This window comes from Musca vetustissima, unplaced genomic scaffold (assembly GCF_032173495.1).
Source record: "Musca vetustissima isolate MV318-11 ecotype Yass unplaced genomic scaffold, APGP_CSIRO_Mvet_v1 utg4449, whole genome shotgun sequence".
Lineage (NCBI taxonomy): Eukaryota > Metazoa > Arthropoda > Insecta > Diptera > Muscidae > Musca > Musca vetustissima.
This window is the reverse complement of record NW_026880903.1, coordinates 311,267-330,894: the sequence shown is the minus strand read 5'-3', so window position 1 is coordinate 330,894 and position 19,628 is coordinate 311,267. Positions and strand designations below refer to the sequence as shown.

Genomic DNA, 19,628 nt, shown 5'->3' with positions numbered 1-19,628 from the left:
TCCAGTATATTTTAAACCTGATTCAAATTGTGTGTTAAGATCTAAGATCTCCAGTCCAATATAGGTCAATTCCATTTTCTGAAATTAAAAATGAAGATTTTTTTATTTATTTCTCTATCGTGATATATAACCGAAAATCTTACTGATATTAATTCATTGTGAATCTTTCGCCTAAAATCTTTGCTGATCTTTTTTTTTTGGTATCCTCTCAATTTTCAAATCCTCCTTATTACCATTAGAGACATTTTCCATTATTAGGCCCAAATAATTTCAGCAAAAAATATATTTTAAGAAATCTTATATTTATTGCGCTGTTATTGCTTTCATAACATTTCAAAATATTCTGAGTAAAATTCTTCTGCCTTATTGTACTCGCCTTCTCTCTTTTCTCACTGAAATCCTTCTAGAAATCATCGTGTTTCTTGGTTACGCTCCTGTTGTAATCTTAGATAAGATTGCTGTAAATGAAAAATAAAAAACAAAAAGAAAACAAAACGAAGAAAACTACAAACAAGAATTTACATTAACACAAAAGTTTGTTTTTTATTCGTTTCGCTGCTCCTTTTTCTGGTTTGCCAGGCAGTCACACGTAAAAAGAAAATCAACAGCAGCAGCGGCGGTAGTTGCAGTGGAAAACATGCAACAATTTGTTGTTGCAAGGAGTTGTTTTTTCGTCCTTTTTTGTTTTCTCATTAAAACAATGTTTACATTAGAGTTTATTTAACCAACTAAGAGGATGAACATGGTAAACTAGAAGGAGAAGAAGAAGTCGAGGAACAACAACACTTTGTGGTGGAAGTTGTACAATTCATTTCATTGGTTGTGGGTATGTACACATATGCCACTTTGGAAGAGTAGTTATCACTAAAATAGTTTTTTTTAAAGAAAAAATAAAATATAAAAAATAATATAAAAACTAATTCGATTTTTATAGAAATACATTTTATTTTTTAAAAACGTTTAATTTTGTGAGTTTTATGCCTTTTTAGGGCGAAAAATCATTCATATAAATGTTTTTTTTTTTAACTTTGTTGTTTATAAAAACAAATTTTATTTTTTTCTATAAAAGTGAATTAAACCTTTTTATAAAAATAATTTTGTTATAAAAATAAATTTATAAAAAAAATATTTTTTTTAAATATTTATTTACATAAATATAAATCTTTATGAAAATTAATTTTATCTTTTAAAAAAAGAATTTTATTGTTTATAAGCATGAAATTTATTTATTGTTATAAAAAAAATAAAATAATGAAAACTAATTTTGCTTTCTTTAATATATAATCATAATTTTTTTATAAAAATATTTTTTATTATTATTATATTTTTTTTATAAAAATATTTTTTTATAGAGATGAAATTAAATGTTAATTCTTATAAAAAATTATAAAAATAAAAGTATAAACAATAACATTTAATTTAATTTTTTATAAAAATTAATTTGTTTTTTATAAAAATATTTTTTTTTAGAAATGAATTTAGTTTTTATAAAAATTATAACAAACACTAAAAATAGAATTATTTTTTATGATTTTTTTAAATTTATTTTTATAAGATTTAAAAATTTATTTTCAAATAAATTTTATTTTTGTATCAAAAAATATTTAATTTTTTAAAACTTATGTTTTTTTCAATTAAATTTTTTTTATATAACAACTTGAATATTTTTCTTGATGAAACTTGCTAAACCCAAAAAGAACAGCCACTGTGATATAAATATTTAAATTGTTTTCAATATCGAATACATCACTGCCACTGTTCCCTTCGATTTAAACAAAGGGGGCATAGAACAAATGGCAATACACGATTTTTTAATTAATTTATTGTTATTTTATTAGTTTTATTTATAATTTATTTTTATTTTATCTTTTAAAGACATGATGATTGTGGAAGCTATGGAATAAAAAAGAACAGCCACTGTGATATAACCAGCCATGGAGGGGAAAAATTAGTACATCACAAGCAGTCGTTCTCTTCCATTAAAGCCCAGATATTGATATTTTTAATAAATTATTATTACCATTAACAAAAATATTATTTCAATTCAATTTATTTTCAAATATGGGAACCTAGCCATTTAGCCAAAATGGGTTCCTGAAACCACGATACATATTCTCTTATTTAAATGTTATTATTTTTTAATTTATTTTATTTATTATTATTTTTTCTTCTTTTTTGAGAATAGAACATCATTTTAGATGATTGCACATTAAAAATAAAAAGAACAGCCACTGTGATATATAGAGAAGAGAAAATTTGAAATACATCACAGCCACAGTTCCCTTTATTTGAAATGCGGAAATTATTTTTTGTACACACTTTTCACAATTTTCAAAATATATTCTTTCTTACACCTTATTAATAATGTTTTTAATTTGTTTATGATGTTTTGAAATCACTGCAATATAAAGGAAAATCACTGTGATAGGTCTATGAAAGCGAAGCATATCACAACGATCGTTCCTTTTATTGAAATGATTAGCATTTTTTAAATTTAAATTTAACACTTTTCAATTTCATTGATTTTTTATTTTTCTTTTTTACACCTTCTTAAATGTTGTCTTGATCTCACATAACTAAAGGAACATAACTGTGATATGTCCTTAATAAAAAAAGGGCAAAGCATATCACAACGATCGTTCCTTTGATTGAATTGATCATTTGGAAAAATTTAAATTTTTTATTGAGGTAGGTTTTTTCTTTTATTTTACACTTTTATTTTCAATATTTTTCTGTTGATGCTTCATAAACAACGAATTTCAATGGTTGTCTAGCTTTATGAGTCCAATAAAAATTCATCACTAAAGCCTAAACGACCACTGAGACTAATTGCTTTTTTTCTTGTTCTCAAAATCAAATTTTTCTTGAAAATATTCACTAATTTTTATTTATTATTTTTTCAAAACTATTTTTACTGTACCACTTTTTTTTTTGGTTTGTTTGTTTGATGTAGGTTCTAAAATTATAGCACGAGTGTTCGGTCTAGTCACTGACAGGGGAAACAAACACAGAGACTATACCGACAATCGCCATTTAATTTTAAAATGCAGTTGTTACTCCGTTTGTTTGGCGTCACTTGCTTGTTTACTTTCTCTTTCTAGCACACACAAACACTCACTCTCTCTATCACTTTGTTAAACACTCACCATTACTTTCTCTGGGGTAAACATTAACACTCCCTCTCTCTGTTTTTCTGTTTTTGTTGTTATTGTTTCCCTGATGATTTTGCTCTACCAGCATTGAGACACACTTTGCCCAGTGTTGAATCCGTACGCATGCGCACCCTTTGGAAGCCGACAACAAACTGAACAAATTGCATCCCAATGATGATAAGATAGTTTCCTTCACAATGCCTCTTTTTTTCTTAAAGACACTCTTCACCTTGGCACTCTCTTTCTCAATTAAGATAAATTGAATTTCCTCTTTTTTGTTGGTTAGCTGATGCCTTCTCACTCTTTCATGTCATCAGAGTAATTCTTGTTTTGTTGTTTTTTTTTTCTATTATAAGACAAACTTCACCCAGTGATGCAAAGGAATATATGGTTAAATATCTTCGAAACGAATCATCAAAATGCTGGACAATGTTTGCCTTATAATTGTCAATCTCTTTACTTATCAAAGATTAATGATGAGAAATTGCTATTCTTCTTCTTCACCTTTTTTGCTGAATTGCTGCTGGTTGTTCTCTTGAGAATGAACAGTGGATGACTGATACTCTTACTTGAATTTCGCTCAATATTTATACTTGACATAACTCATCGAGAAATTAACTGTGATTTTCTAACTAACTGGGCAACAGGCAGGTAGATTATCCTTCAAAACTTACAATTCCAGGAATTCGGGGTATGATCACCTATTGCTAATTACATTTTGTTGTTGTTGTCGTAGTTACTATAACTAGTTTTAGTGTGGGTGTACATTTTAGCCTTAACGACGAGGATCATAAAGGGATTTTTGTTGCTATCGTTGCCAAACTCAAATGTGTGGGTGTATGTATGTGTATTTTAGTCTATGTTAAGTAAATGCGCGCGCATATTTTCATACCTGTTTGAAAAAAAACTGCACACACAAATTTAGTGATCTCTCTCCTCTATTTCGCAAGGACAAAATTTTTTTCGATGATTTTAAATATTAAAATTATATGCTCCTTATGTTTATCTAACATCTTGATACTTGGCACAAATCGTGACAAAATATTGCAATTATCACACAATTTTTATTTGCAATAAGTTAAATCTTAATATTAGATATATTTTACTTTACTTTTAATTAATTTCATTCTAAATTGAAAGAGATAATATTCTACCTTTTTAACCTTTATTAATTTTGGCACAATCATGTTGCAAAATTATCTCACAATTGAATATTAGGTTGGGGGAAAAATAAATCCATTATTTTTATATGAACTATAGGACTTTATTGAACATGTTTCGGAATGTCCGATTTGGACATCGTTTTGTTGTATGATGTGTTGCCACTTTAAAGTTAGCTACATAATTCCTCTCTCATAGAAGTCCTGCTCTCTATTTGCATAAAACTCTAGTAGTCGATTTTCACAATCCTCCCTAGACACCGTTTAAAAATGGGTCTATCTCATTCCGTTTGGCCAAGGCTTCGCAGATGTAAATACGATCCATCATATTTTTTCTGTTAATTAGTGGGACACGCAAACATCGAACTTCTTTTTGAATGGTTTAAAACAGCTTTATGGTCGATTTTTAGCTTCTGGGCGATATTACGACTGCTAACATGCCGGTCAACATTGATCATTTATCCAATTTTATCGACTTTTTCGGCGATCGGCCTCATGGATTTCTTTTTCCCCAACATAATATATTCTGAAGATAGAATGTTTGAAGTCTCATGTCGACCTTTTCAAAAAATCCAAAAAAATATTAAATCATTTAATATCCTGAATATAATTAAATTTATTGGATATTTTATTTTTAATTCTCCGCATATAAATTTAGAGTGTCAACAAAACCAGATAAAATTAATGTATAATTAATGTATTCGTTCCAAATTATATGCATGAATTATTATATGCACGGCCGTAGAATAATCCACGCCTTTGGGCATCAGCACGGCCGTAGAAAATGCCCTTATAAAAACCCAACACGACCTTTAAAGATTTTAAATGATCCACCTCATAGGCCTTAGCACGGCCATAAAAATTGTAATGATCCACGTTATAGGCCTCAGCTCGGTCGTGGAAAAATTCTTTAAAAAATCCACGCCTTAGGACCTCAGCACGGCCTAGCCACCAACACTAAGAGACTTCTGGATTCTCCAGTTTCAGTATATATAAGCTTCGGCTTCTTTAAATTTCTCATTGAAAATTATTCATACCGAATTTTCGAGAATGAAGGGGGAAAGGGCCTCCATTTTCGAAAAGTCATTTATATAGATTCCCTGACACAGAAAACACGCTGGATATTTTGTGCTCCCATTCGTCTACATGAACTCCCTGGCGCCAATTCGTTTTTACAAACTTCCTCTCTGATGACCTACTTGGTCGTATAATTATTCATTGCCCTCCTTATTGTTCTTATATACATAATGGCGCCCAACTCGATTGTCCTCGATTTCGTTTGTATGGCTTCCAATGGCGCCCAACTATACTATACGATTTTTGGCATAACCAGAGGTTCGTGTAAGACGAGTTTTCTGTCATCTAATGTGATAATAAACCATATCATAATACGAAGGCTCCTGTAAATATTTACTTATAACTCAGCACAGCTTTTAAAATCGACGCCTTAGCCAAGGCTGTAGAAAAATGAATTTAAATATCCTAGACACCATCACTAAGCGAGTTCCTAATTATTTAATTCCTTTATATTAGATTCGGCTTCTTAAAAGTTCTCTTCGAAAATTATTCATACCCAATGGTGAACCCTTGCACCCTTGCTTTTCGAAAAGCAATTTATACAGATTCCCTGACCCCAGACAGTCCTTGGATTCTGTCCACCAATGTGAATATATAAACTCCCTGGTATCAAATTAATTTTTACACTCTTCATTTTCTGGTGCCCAAATCGATCGTATAATTATTCATTGCCCTCCTTATTGTTCTTATGTACCTAATGGCGCCCAACTATACTGTACTATTTTTGGCGCCCATCTCACAGATGTCGTCCGTGACCATAACGATAACTTCGTGTAAGGCGATCAGTGCACCATCTAGTGTGGTAAAGGTAATACTAAACAATATCAGAATATGTATTTCTCTGTAAATATTTACGTATAACCCCCTCACAGAGTACATACTACAACGTAAGGCCAACTACACTCCTCTTGGATGTATATTGCCATCTTCTCTGGTCTACGGCCTCCATAGAATGCAATTTTCGCCATTTTCACGCAAAAATCTGGGTCCATTTGACCCGCTAAATATCACAGCCGTTTATCATGAAAAGGGAATGCGTGTTGCTTGGTCAGTTTGCTTTTTCCGTGTAAAATGTCGTGATCAGAGATGTTCCGTCAGAAACAGTGACGTAAATGACCTACATTTCCGACGTATAATACATACGTCAGAAACGTCGGAAACCTACCCAAAACCATTAGGGTTTTGACAAAATAGCTATTTGCATTAATCAATTATGAAATTACGTAAGCTTTACTCAAGTCCATATCAAATTTCAAAATTTTCTTCTCCAAAAAGTTTGGAATTGTTTATCAGTTCCAGTAAGGAATAGTCAGACATATATAAAAATGATGTATATTCTACAAAATACCTATATATGGTAATGATATTCAAATAAATGACGTTTACTACATTTATTACATTTTATACAGGTATATGACGTTTTCGACGTTTACACCTTTTTGACAGTCGAAAACCTAAAAATTCGTCGCATGGACCATCCCTGGTCGTGATGCTCGTCGTGTCGTAATTGTGTCCTCTAGGGCGTCCGAATAAAACAGACAAAAATAAAGTTTTTGATTCATTTCATCCCCTTTAAAAATCCCCAACAGAGGTCTTTATTGTCCCAAAACGAACGTACATGCAAAATTTCGATTGGATGATTGGTCCATATATGAATGGACGGACGGACACATATGTCTAGATCGACTCAGCTAGTCGAGATATGACGATCGGTATACTAAAAGAACCAATATCAGTGGAGAATTCATTGGAGGGTCTGCACTTATATATCCAGCCAAATTGGTCATCGGAGGGTCCCACGTTGGGCGCCATATTCCCATATATAAAATTGTGGAGAAATATTCTTAAAAAATCAATGTTTATAAAAAGTATTTTAGTATTTTAAAAGTCTATCCATTCCAACATAAATGCCTGTAACGAAGCCTTTTCGAATAATAAAACATCCTCGCATTAAAAAAAAAAACACAGCTATATATTAAAAAATAGACTACATATAAGAATTTCGTTTCAGTTTCTAGCCTCGTTATCCACATTAGGAATACATAGGATTTATGATGAAAATCTAAATTCGGTTTTGAAAGGCGACTTTGCGACTTTCTCAAAGAACAAAAGTCGATATCCACTTTTAGATTTTTCAATACAATAATTTATATCGGGCCCCACGTTGGGCGCCATATTTCCCATATATAAAAGTAGTGCTATTATTCAATATTTTGATGTAGCTGAAAAAGAATATTTTCAAGGTCCATAGCTCCCATGAAAAATCTCCCGGCCCGTTATACGATCAAAAAAAAACAAATATTACAAAGGCGTATAGGTTTTACAGGATCCACGTTGGGCGCCATATTCCTATATATAAAATTCGTGCTATTTTTTAATATTTTCAAATCCCTGAAGAACAACATTTTCAAGGTCAATAGCTTCTGTCACATTCTACGTAATTTGAAGGCCCTAGGCTAGGGTATAACATTTTCTTCTCAGTTTAAAGTAAGGATTAAATTTGTCAAAGAATATGCAATTTCTTCAAACATTTTACACAGCTAACTATTATTGTATACCACTTTTGAAGAATGGTGTATGAGAACATATTGTATCTATAGAAAAATCTGATAATATGAAATCGTTGATTTAAAAAAAATATTAATTTTTTATTTTAATTTTTGGTTTCCTTTTTGGATTTTTACAGAGGAAAAATCGAGCATCTGTTTATTATTTTACCTCCTTCAACCAGCAGTTTTGGAAGAGCATATGTTTTAATTTTCAATATTTTGAATATACGGTTCAAATTTTTCTTCAAATACATTTATTGCAGAGCAAGTTACGCCTATCATCATGGCATGTGCTAATATTTCGACTGTGAAATTAATTTCCGCAATATAAAAGATATACGATACAATTTAAATTTAAAATTTAATTCAAAATTTCTTTTCGTTTTTGCATTCTAGAATATGTGCTAGCAAAAAATCTTAGAACTAATAGATTTGTTTTTGTCATGCACAATAACTACAATTCATCCCTGTTTGCTTAAGAAAATTACGATAGCCATTGTTTAGCATAACAGTCAGAGACAAATGTCCAACTAAGCGTTACTAACTTAGTATATCCGTACCCCGTGCATCACAGATTCTCTTGCAACCAAAAACACCAACAAAAAAATATCATCACCCTAGCATTGGCTCATTGAGATGAACAAACACTGAAATTTCCCACATTGAGGCTTGAGACGATGAGCCACAACAAATACCCAAAAGAAAATAAAAAGAAAGACAGAAAAAACATCTCCAGACTCTGTCAAAGCTTGGCTGGTGGCTCATACTGTTAATGAGCTGAGTTCTAGGAATTGGCTCTCGGCTCAATAAAGAGAAGTGCAGAAAAACAAAACATTGAGACATCGAGACAATAGTTAGCAGCAGGCTGCTTTTATCCAAACACAATTGTAACAAAAGATCCCAAAACTGTGGGTGTTGAAATCGCGTTGAGCAGCAGCCAACAATGCCCAACGCTAAAGGTTCGATTTTCTTTTCCTTTCGTTTTATCGAAAAACAAACATAGTTAAACTAAATTGCTCCGGTCTTAGTTAGTACCTTGGTTTAAGCCTGTGACGGTTAGATTTTCTACGCCGTTGTTAGGCCAGGAGGATTTAGTAAAGCCTTGGAATAACCCAATTCCTAGTTTTGTTTTCCAAGGAACCAAACTCTGTAGACACAGACAAAATAGTCTTTTTATGACGGGTTTTATGACTTGGATTAAGTAAAGCTACAACAACTAGGCAGCCGCAGTCGCAGCAGCAGCGTATGTATGCATTTATAACGGTTGTAGCGAGGTTAAAGGGTCGCAAAATAAAAACATCTTGCATAAAACAACAAAAGCAACCGTTGTTACCATAATCATCACAGGTAAATGAGCGAAAATCAGACAGTGTTGATTACCTAAATTGAAAATAAACGACAAAATTTGAAATAAAATTTTAATATAATTTTTCTCAGTGTAGAATATCAGTTAGAATCGCAAAGTTTTAATATTGAGGCATCTTCCAGAATGGTAGCCAGGGTATATTTAGTCTATCTGGCCTGACCAAAAATAATTTTGATTCCATCAAAGAGGTTTTTTAAATTAAAAAATTAAAAATTATTTAAAAATCCAAGCCTAAACGGAACTTCGGAAAAAAAATATTGTTTAATCCAAGCCTAAAGTGAAGTTCGGAAAAATATATATATTTTTTTAAATCCACGCCTGAAGAGATTTTGATTTTTTTTAACCCAAACCTAAGGACTACTTTAAATAATTTTTTAAAACGATTTTTTAGAGACCCCGAACATAGGGTTAATTAAAAACTGTGGGACAATTTTCATACCCTACACAACTATGCTGTCAGGGTATTATAGTTTAGTGTGGCCTTAAGAGTTTTTAATGCCGCGAACTATTGGTCGGTTCTACACCCACATTTTAATATACCAATCCTCATAACTCGACTAGCTGAATCGGATCAAAGAAGTCCAGAATTGGTTTTAGTAATGATCGGTTCATTTTAGGAGATAAAATGGACCAAAAAGTATATTTTTATCTGTTTTTCCGGTTGCTTTAGATACCAGAATTATGACCCGAACATCACGATATTTTACACGGAAAATGTGATTTGACCAAGGAACACGCATTTCCCTTCTCATGGTTATCGGTTATTTAGCGGGCCAAATTGACCCAGACTTTGATGTTGTAAAAATTTGCATTCTATGGCGTATGTATTTACGAAGAACATAGACCGAAGATGTTGAACAGTATACCCATGAGGAGGTGCTTGTCCGTTAAATTGATACCAATTATATTTTTGAATGTATTCGGATGTGGGAATTATAAGTAAATATTTACAGGGAAGTACTTAGCCTGATATTGTTTGGTGTTACTAATGCCACACTACACTAGATGGCGGAAATGTCGCTCTGAACGCCTAACACGAAGTTCCGGTTATGGTCAAGGATGATATCTGTGAGCTGACCGCCACAAAATCTTATAATATAGTTGGGCGCCATTGGGTACATACGAACGATATTGAGGACAATGAATAATTATACGAACGAGTTGGGCACCAGAGAGGAAGTGTGCAAAATTAATTGGGCGCCAGGGAGTTTTTATATAGACGAACTGGTGGACAAAATATCTAGGAAGTCTCTGGGCTCAAGGAATCTGTATAAATGGCTTTTCGAGAACCTGGGATACATGAAATCGTCATTGGATATGAATAATTTTCAATGAGAAATACATATATACAGGAACTGAAGAATCAGGAAGTCTTTTGGTGATGGTGACTAGGCCGTGGTGAGGACCCAAAGCGCGGATTTTTAAGGAATTTTTCTAATGCCGTGCGGAGACTCTAGGGCATGGATTTTTAGAGGAATTTTTTTAAAGCCGCTGTGGATTTTTAAAAGATTTCAAAGGATTTTTTCCGCCTATCTGGGCCAATGGTTTTTTAAAGGAATTTTTTACAGCAGATTAGGGGCGTGAATCATAAAGGAATTTTTCTACAGCCGTTCTGGGGCGTGGATTTTTAAGGCCGTGCTGAGACCCTAAGGTATGGATTTTAAAGTCTGCGCTGATTCCCCAAGGCGCGGAGTTTAAAACCGCGCTGATTCTCTAAGGCGCGGATTTTTTAAGGAATTGTTCTACAGCCGTATTGCATATAATTTTCGTTTATAACATCTGGCTATTTAGGGGATGAAATGGACCGTAGACATTATTTTCGTCTGTTTTTTTTTTTTTTGGTCGGTCCAGGACCAAAACTATGACTCAAACATCACGAACTTTTACACGGGGAAGGGTATCTAATCAAAGAAGGACAATGGCTGTTCTCATGATGAAAATTCAATATTAAGAGGGTCAAATGAACCCGTTAACCTGATTCCGAAAAGTTACCAGTATAAGAACGATGATCTATTGACCTCTACTCGGTCAAAAAGAGGAGTATATCGCCAAATTTTTGCACAGGCTGCCCACTGTTTTTAAATCACTTTTGTATCTAATTATGAAAAAGTATTTTTAATAAATTCACAGTTGTATCCATGTGTGGAAAACATTTTTTTAAATAATACATGTTCGGGCTTAAGTGACGATTTTTTTTCTTACCGTATAGTGGACCTTCCTCAATAAAAAAAACACATTTAAATTTTTTAGAGACCGATATCGATCTTCACCACTTCGAAATTTATTTTATTTATTTATTTATTGTATATGAGTATTATTCATTGAATATGTATTTATTTTTGTAAACAAAAATTGAAAAAAACCATTAGAAAATTCAACGAATAGTGGATCATATGGATCATAAGCTAAATCGGAAACTTAGGAATTAATTTTTTCTCACAAGATTATGAAGTATTTTCAGGAACAAAGGGTTGAAGATTACATGACTGTAGAAAATATTCTTTTGAATACATATAAAAAATATATCTTCAACAATAGAAGGTCTTGACAAGGTCTATAAATTATTTATTTTGAAAATACTTGTTGTGTTTAAAAGATCTATTTATGCAGCCTCGTCCATCTATAGAGGCCCTTAAGTCGCTTTTAAACGCATGACCTACAGAATATCTCATCTAAAAGTTATATCCAAAAACAAAAACCTAAATTGAATTCATTGTCTGTTATAAAATTCTTAAACATTTTAGAATATATAAAATAAAAGAAACATATTTATTTGTTTTGTTTTTTTGTTGGTATTATTATTTGTTCACTTTATTTTTTTTATTTGTATTTTTTATTATTTTTTTTAGGTTAAATTAGTTTTGTATTTGAAAAAAAGAATGGTTGTTATTTTAAAATTGTGATTTACCTTTTTTCAGTTTTCTTGCTTTTCTCTTTCTTTTCGTGTTTTCTTTCAGTTTTGTTGTAAATATAATAAACCATCAAAAAAATGTTTAGCTTTTTTTGCATTTTGTTATGCTCTAATGGTGGAAAAATTAATTAAAAATAAGAGTTTTTTTCTGTTGTTTACTTAAGTTGTTTGCATTGGGAGTGGAGGGCGACGGAGGCGGCTAGAGAAATTGTGCCAGAGATCCAGTTCAGTAGTCCAAAGGAGTCAGCAGCATTTAGAAACTGTATCTGAGTTAAAGATGATGACGATGACCGACCAATTATTCCATGTTGGTAATTTTTGCGTTGGTGTAGTAGGAGGAGGACAACAAATTTATAAGCTTTTTGAAAGCTGTAAAATATACAAATGTTAATAACAATTATTTGGTTACCATTGTTATTTAGTGGACAATGTGGTGTTTAGACGATTGGTGGTGGTTGGTTGGTTGGTCAATGCTGTTTATCCTGGATCCTGCACAACTCGTCTGTGTTGTGTTTGGTCTATAAAGCCATGGCCATCTCTTTCAACACTTTCCCCTCCTTAGAGCTGGAGATATTTTCTTCAATGTAAACAGTGCTCATTTTATAATTGATTATTGATATTCTATAATTAAAAAATTGATATTTAAATTAGTTATTATTTTTTATTATTTAATTAAAGTCATGTCATACCTTTTTCTTTTGTTTTTCTCAAATGTTTTTTTGTTGTTTGTTGTTTCTTATTTGCGTGGCTTTAAACCAATAGTCCTTATAACTAAAAAATCCTAAATCTATAGACGAGGAGAAGATGAAGTATTGGGGGTCTGGAGTTGTGGGGTAGGGTTCTTGTTTACAGGTTATACAGGCCTTATAACACTTTTTTGGCACAAGGGGATATAAGAAAGAAATATGAAGGGGAGAAAATGTAGTAGAGAGGGAGAAAAAAGAGACAAAAAACGAAAAAAGAAAAAAACAATTGATTAATTATTTATTGTTGAAAGAGATTACTTACTAATATTCTAAAGACCACTTATTATTGTAGCTATATATTTAAATTTTCTAAAACAATTAGCATTACCTAATGATAATATGAGCCGTTAGAAATTATAATTGTAAAGAATATTGAATTTTGAAACGTCATTCAAAAATACAGCGAAAATGCCAAACTCAAACGAATTTTGCAACCATCGCAGCAAAGCTGACAAGTCGAAACCACTTTGTATAGAGGTCCGAATGAAAATTTTTATAGGCAATAGAAATTGTTATTGGCGATATAGAACTACTATTTTTTGACTTCTAAAGGAAGGTTATTTCCTGAGAGTTAGAATGGTGATTTAAAAAGAATGAAAAGCTAATTTTTTATCAAAATTTTCAAAACAAAAAAAAAAAATGTATTAACAGACAAAAAAAAACAAAATTATTCCTCCAGTTATTAAAATAAATTTCTCATACACCTCTCATGGGCATTTTCTATCAACACCGGATGATAAAGTGGATATCAAGCCAAGATTTGGCTTTTAATGGAGCTTTAAGGATCTTCTTTCTGATGAGTTTGTTAGAATGGATCCAGGAGAAGGTATTTTGAATTTCACTGACACGACGCAGAGGCCTATAGAGCACATTAGGTAACATGTAGGAACCTTACTTTTACATATTCAGAAAATGTTGTCATCTGAATGCAGTCTTAAAGGGAATTTTTATATACAACGGATGATGAGAACATGAGCCAAGATTTAATACTTTTTTTTTTGGAGTCTCTTCAGTTATTCTAAAGGGATGTTGCCTAGAATCATAGACCTCTTGAGGGAAATTTCTAAACCATCTGGTTGGAAACATTGCGAATGATGGGAATGGATGCGAATCAATTTATCTAAGGAGGCAGTATTTTGAATTATAATAAATTGCTGAAATCTATTGGTATAAACTAAAGTTATAATAGTGGTTGCGGACGACTCAGAGGTCCATAGAGGACATAAGACGCCCTGTAGAACCTTTACTTGTAGGTTTGCAGAATATGTAGTCATCTGAAGGCTGTCTTTAGAAGTGGATTATTCTTCAGGGTGAATAGAGAAAAAAAGAACCAATTTATGTCGTTTTTCTTCAGGACCAATGCATTCTTCCTTAGGATAGGGGTAGGCTCATAGACTATGACAATTTTTACACCCTAAGGTGCTTCATTTTTTCGCTTCATATAAATCATACGCTGGTGGTAAATGCGATTGGATTTCCATAGAGTATCTTTAAGTATAATTTTTAAATAAAGGCCCAGCATAGAGTTTTTTTAGTCCATTAGAAGTTGGACCAATCAGTTCCATTGAATATCTAAGCTATAATTAAGAGGGGCGGTTCATAGACATTGGACGATCTGATGTGAGTCCATCTCAGCGTGAAATAGATGCTCGTTCTTTGTGGTCCGAAGAAGAATACTCTCCTGATTTAGGTCAAGATCCACAGACTCTTTGAAGAGATTAAAAACTGTTCTGATTGGAGTTTGTTGCTCAATGTGACTTTGTGGTTCTCAACCAAAATTCCAATCTGTTTTCCGCAGACGTTATTGTGGATTTATTTTCAATTGCATAATATGTGCAGGATCTGAGGTTATTCAATCGTTCAATGTGTTCCGAAGAGCAATGTTTTCATGGCTTAGGCCAAGATCCGCAGTATTAATGAAGAGACCAAACAATGTCTTGTTCTGATTGGAATTTGTCGGCTATACCCCAGCTCAACGCGAGTATATGTGGTACCAACCGTCAACCGTCAATCCGATCTACAGACGTTAATGTGATTTTTGCCCATTGCAAAAGTGGTATTCAAAAAAATGGTTGCTTTTGTTTTTTCATCACAGATTATTTTAAGAGATTCCCCACAACTGAGGCTTCACTTTTTTAGGTCCCGCTTATCAAAAGGAAAAATTATACTCCAAGATATATGGATTCTGGTATTCTTTAAAGACAACTGGAAATGGGATTTAAAAAAAAAAAATTATGGACCAAAATTTGATGTTTAGAAAATTGGGCGAATGGAAGCATCCTAGAAACCCAGAGAAATGTTGAAGGGCCAAGCGGACAGAGCCAACTAAAAATAAGCGTTTGCAATTTAATTAAAATCGGTCTTTAAATCTTCAAATTGAATTTTTTTAAATAAATAAATATGACTCTTTCGATAAAACTCTGCTATGAAAAACCGATTTCACATAATCGTCCTGCACAATATAATTTAAATGTGTCTTTTCAAAGCTAAATATACTACCCTACACATTTCGAAAATTCGATACTTCGACGACAATAGCAACATTTCTTAAAACATTAGATTTCAACTCTAAAATATTATAATGTCGATTTCTCTAAATAGAAAGAATATGAAGAAACCCAAAACCATATGAGAAACAAAAAAAAAAGAGTATAAATTTGGAAAAAGAAACAATAAAGTCTTAAATTAAAATAAAATTGTTTTTTGGAATCATTTTGTTTTTGTATATATTTTTTTTTTAATTTTTTTTCATTTCTTTTTTTAATTTTTTTGGTTTTATTTGATTTTTTTTTTAGTTTCATTTTTTGTTTTATAAAAAAATATAAATTATTTTTTTAAATAAAATATTGCATTTTTTCTTTTCTTTCTTTTTTTAATTCGTTTTGTTTTTTTTTTTAAATTTTATTATATTTTCTAAAAAATAAAGAAAAAATTTGTATATATATCTATATAGGTAGCATTATAAAAAAGTATGTTAAAAATGTTTCCTAAAAAATTGTAAAGTAGAATTAAAAAAGGTACAATGTATACAAAAGTACACACCATAGAGGTACATTTATCAAGCTGCAATTGGGAGGGAGAAGGAGGGGGCGATGGAGATTTATTTTTAATGCAAATTAATGAATTTTGAATGATGAAGTTGATGAGTTTCTTGTGGGGGCATACTTTGTCTAATACAGAAAAAGTATTTTGTCTCTCTTCAAAAATTTCTTTTACAAAAATATCAAAGACTCAGACACTCACAGTCGAAGAGAACAAGAAGAAGAGTGATGGAAATTTGTTATTAATTTGAAATAAAAACTTACAAGTTATGGTAGTGGTTGGTGTAGCCATAGCACTTCCCGGAGTTTCGTGGTCAGATAAATTGTGATTTAGATTGTGGCTGCTATTGTTGTTGTTGTTCGTATTCGTATTTTTGTTGTTGATGGTTGATAAATGTTGTTGATGTAGATGATGATGCTGTTGTAGATGTTGCTGCTTATGGCTGTGGCTATGGTTGTGATTGTGGCTGTGGTTGTTGTTGCTGTACGAATTGGAGAGACGTCTTGGATGACGATTGTACAAAGTCGTGGGATTCACTGTTGAAGACGATGATGAAGACGACGACGATGACACTGATGTAGAGCTGGATGTTAGACGTTGGCAAAAAATGCTATTGGAATTGGCAGCTGCAGCGGCATTGTTGTTTTTGCGAAATTTCTGTGTATTATGATGAAGCAGAGGATGTGGTGAGCCATGGGTCAGCAGTGTATGCGTGGGAGGATAGAGATGCGGATGCGGTGTCGCTGACGTCGTATGCGGCGGCGGCGGTCACGAGCATGCAACTTCGGTTGCGGGTTGCGTTGAAGCTGTTGCCGAATTGCTGTTGGGTGTGCCATTGCCATTTGCACTGCTGCTGTTACCACCACCACTGTTGCTATTATCTGAATGATCGTCCACAGGTGTTGCCTGTTTGCTGCTGGCATTACTAAATGTCGGCGGCGTCTGTTGGGTAGAGGTGGGTGTTGTGGGAGTTGTGGCGCCACCAGCATCACTTGATGCATTTGAATTTTCCTCATTCTAAAAAACAATAATAATTTCGAATTATGTTCAAATCTTAGTCGATAAAAAAGTTTCAATTGTGCTTACCGATTCACTGACACGTGAACGTTTAACATTATTACTACTACCATTACTGCCACCATCTTTTTGCATTTCTGTGGATAGCCTTTTGCGATTAGCCATAATCTGATTATTGAAATTATTATGGCTTTCCATAGATTTACGTTCCTTCTTCAGGAAATCAGCGTCCAAATACTGTGACAATTGTTTACGTTTAACATGGCGTGCTTCAATAGACATACCTTCCTTAAGCATTTTAATATTTACCTAAGAATCAACAAAAAAAAAAGAAAAATAAAAAATTCAATAAGTTATTGTGATCTTAATGTTTTTTCTCTTTTTTCTTTGTTATCTCCCTTTGCACATTTCTACTTACACCATGCTGTATAACATGTTCCGTAAAGTTTTGTATACTTTCCGTTAAATCTACATTGAGATTTTCCGTGCGTTCAAATTCTAAACCTATAAACCACATTGAACAGAATGGCGAGCTGGTTACCGTTGATGTTGTTGTCTGTTGTGACGACCCACCAGTTTTATCCTCTTCATTGCCACTACTGTTCTGTGAACATGAACTGTTGTTGTTATTATTATTATTGTTGTTGTTACTGTTGCCCTTTTTGTGCTCAAAACACTTGGGATTGACATGGGCCAATGAAATGTGTTGATTACGTTCTAAGTTGCCTATAAGTAAACGAATTTTAGATTCGACCAAACCACACCATTCCAAATGATCATCAGCGGTTTGTGAATTTACCAGGAGCACAATAAAGTGGCGATATCTGGAAAGGGAAATACAAAGATAAATATGAGGATATTTTTTTGGGGGCTGCAAAAACCTACCTATAAAAGAAACTGGGAGCTTCAAATAATCTGTCCCAGCTAGCACGGCCCAACATGATTTCATCAGTTGTGGTCATGCCTCTATTGAATTCCATTAAAATAACTTTCTTTGTTGATTCAGATACATTAAATGTGGAATTTTGTTGGGGATATGCTGGTGTTATGATGGGCATTAAATGATAACGATCCGAGGCATTAACTCTAGGATCCCAAACCTAAACGAAAGGAAATTTGCATTAAAAATGATGAGTTGAAATACATGGCATATACTTACGGGAAATCTTAAATTAACATTGTCTGGATGTTTTAGCAATACGGGATGTGGCCATTTCCAACGTGAAAAGACCAAAAAGAATTTATGAACCAATGTGGCAGCTGTGGCATTTGGATATAATTGGCAAGTTCGGGCCACCAACATGGCCCATGTCACACCACCAAAATAACCCAGGGAATTGGAATAGATGCCATGTTCTGTATTAAAAAAAAAGTGAGAATTTAAAAATTGTTTAAATTTCAATATGATAACAACTCACTTTTGGCCCACAATTTAATGGAACGTAAAGCTAAACGAAAATTCTCAATATTGGGTACGAGCGACAATATTTCATCTGTTACACGACAACCGTTTAAACTACGCACCGAACGTGGATCCAAGTTCTTTAACAAATTATCATCACGTAAATCAAAATCATCGGGTATCTCTTTGAGAGATAGACGAGCAAATAGCAAATCTATTTCGATGCCATCGAAATTCATTTTGATTACCGGCACAAATGCCTCCTCCACGGCTCGGCATTCGGTAACCTCCGGTTGTTTTTTCATCAACTCAAAGAATGATGTAAAATAATCGGAACGTTCTATATTGCGTGGTGCCACACACAATGCGTCAATATCTGCACCCTTATGATGTACACCCAGACGATATGAACCGAAGGTGTAAATTTTACCGCCCAACTTCGAGGCAGCTGCTTCGGGCATATTTTTGGCAATGGAAACATCTTTAACCCATTGTTTGACCAGTGTATTTAGCTTGGCAAGAATTTCCATGCGATGATTTAATTCTTCTTCGGTTTCAAAGACTTTGTATGGCTCCAAAGCTTTGCGTAGTTCTTCTGTTTTTTGTACATCTTCGGGACGTGGACCTGCCAAACTAATGGCGGATGTCATACCTAATTGTTTGGGTGGATTTTGTGAGCTGGATCTTGAACCATTGCCATTATTGGTATTTTGTGTTCCTGCATTTGTTGAGGTAATTACACCATTTTGTTGTTGCTGCTGTCTATCTGAATTCCACATGGTCAAGCTGGGAAAAGTTCCTACAATATTTTTGAATGAGAAAATGTTCTAATTTTTTAAATTCATTTTACAGTTTACTTACCTTTGTTTCAATAAAAAATCTCAAAACTAATCCCACTACTTTTGTTTAGAACTAAAGTTAGTAAAAAAAAAAACAAATACTAATATATAGAAACTTGAGAAATGTTAAGTTTCGTCTGTGTAATTTATGCCGCACGTTATTTATATCTTGGAATTCTTCATCCAGTCACACTTGAAATTAATTTGATATTTTGTAGGCTGTAAGAAGATAATTGAAAAATTTTGGTTTAATCATGATATTTAAAAATAATAACTACATTTAAAAATAAAGTATGTATATGGGATATCCTGATAGCGGTTCAGATTTAGATATAGCTCCCATATATAATTCAAAATAACTACACAT

At 32.8% G+C, this 19,628-nt stretch overlaps 1 protein-coding gene and 1 long non-coding RNA gene across 2 annotated transcripts; both read right to left on the bottom strand.

The window, feature by feature from the left end:
• Nucleotides 1–12,801: 12,801 nt before the first annotated feature.
• Nucleotides 12,802–16,388, bottom strand: LOC133326853 (uncharacterized). Its single transcript, XR_009754203.1, has 3 exons — nt 16,267–16,388; nt 12,905–13,087; nt 12,802–12,836 (listed from the first exon to the last, which is right to left on the bottom strand). It is a non-coding gene; the product is annotated as an uncharacterized LOC133326853 (long non-coding RNA).
• Nucleotides 16,389–16,448: 60 nt separating this feature from the next.
• Nucleotides 16,449–19,221, bottom strand: LOC133326852 (poly(A) polymerase type 3). The gene is made up of 6 exons (XM_061535457.1): nt 18,439–19,221; nt 18,180–18,376; nt 17,906–18,120; nt 17,439–17,844; nt 17,090–17,329; nt 16,449–17,020 (listed from the first exon to the last, which is right to left on the bottom strand). The coding sequence occupies exons 1-6, from the start codon at nt 19,199–19,201 to the stop codon at nt 16,772–16,774; spliced, it is 2,070 nt and encodes a 689-aa protein (XP_061391441.1). The 5' UTR covers nt 19,202–19,221; the 3' UTR covers nt 16,449–16,771.
• Nucleotides 19,222–19,628: the final 407 nt, after the last annotated feature.

Coding starts and splice junctions, on each gene's coding strand:
- LOC133326852 (XM_061535457.1), bottom strand. CDS start 19,201: ATGTGGAATTCAGATAGACAGCAGCAACAACAAAATGGTGTAATTACC. Junction 18,377..18,438: donor CATTAAATTGTGGGCCAAAA/GTGAGTTGTTAT, acceptor TTTTTAATACAG/AACATGGCATCTATTCCAAT. Junction 17,330..17,438: donor AACATGTTATACAGCATGGT/GTAAGTAGAAAT, acceptor GTTGATTCTTAG/GTAAATATTAAAATGCTTAA.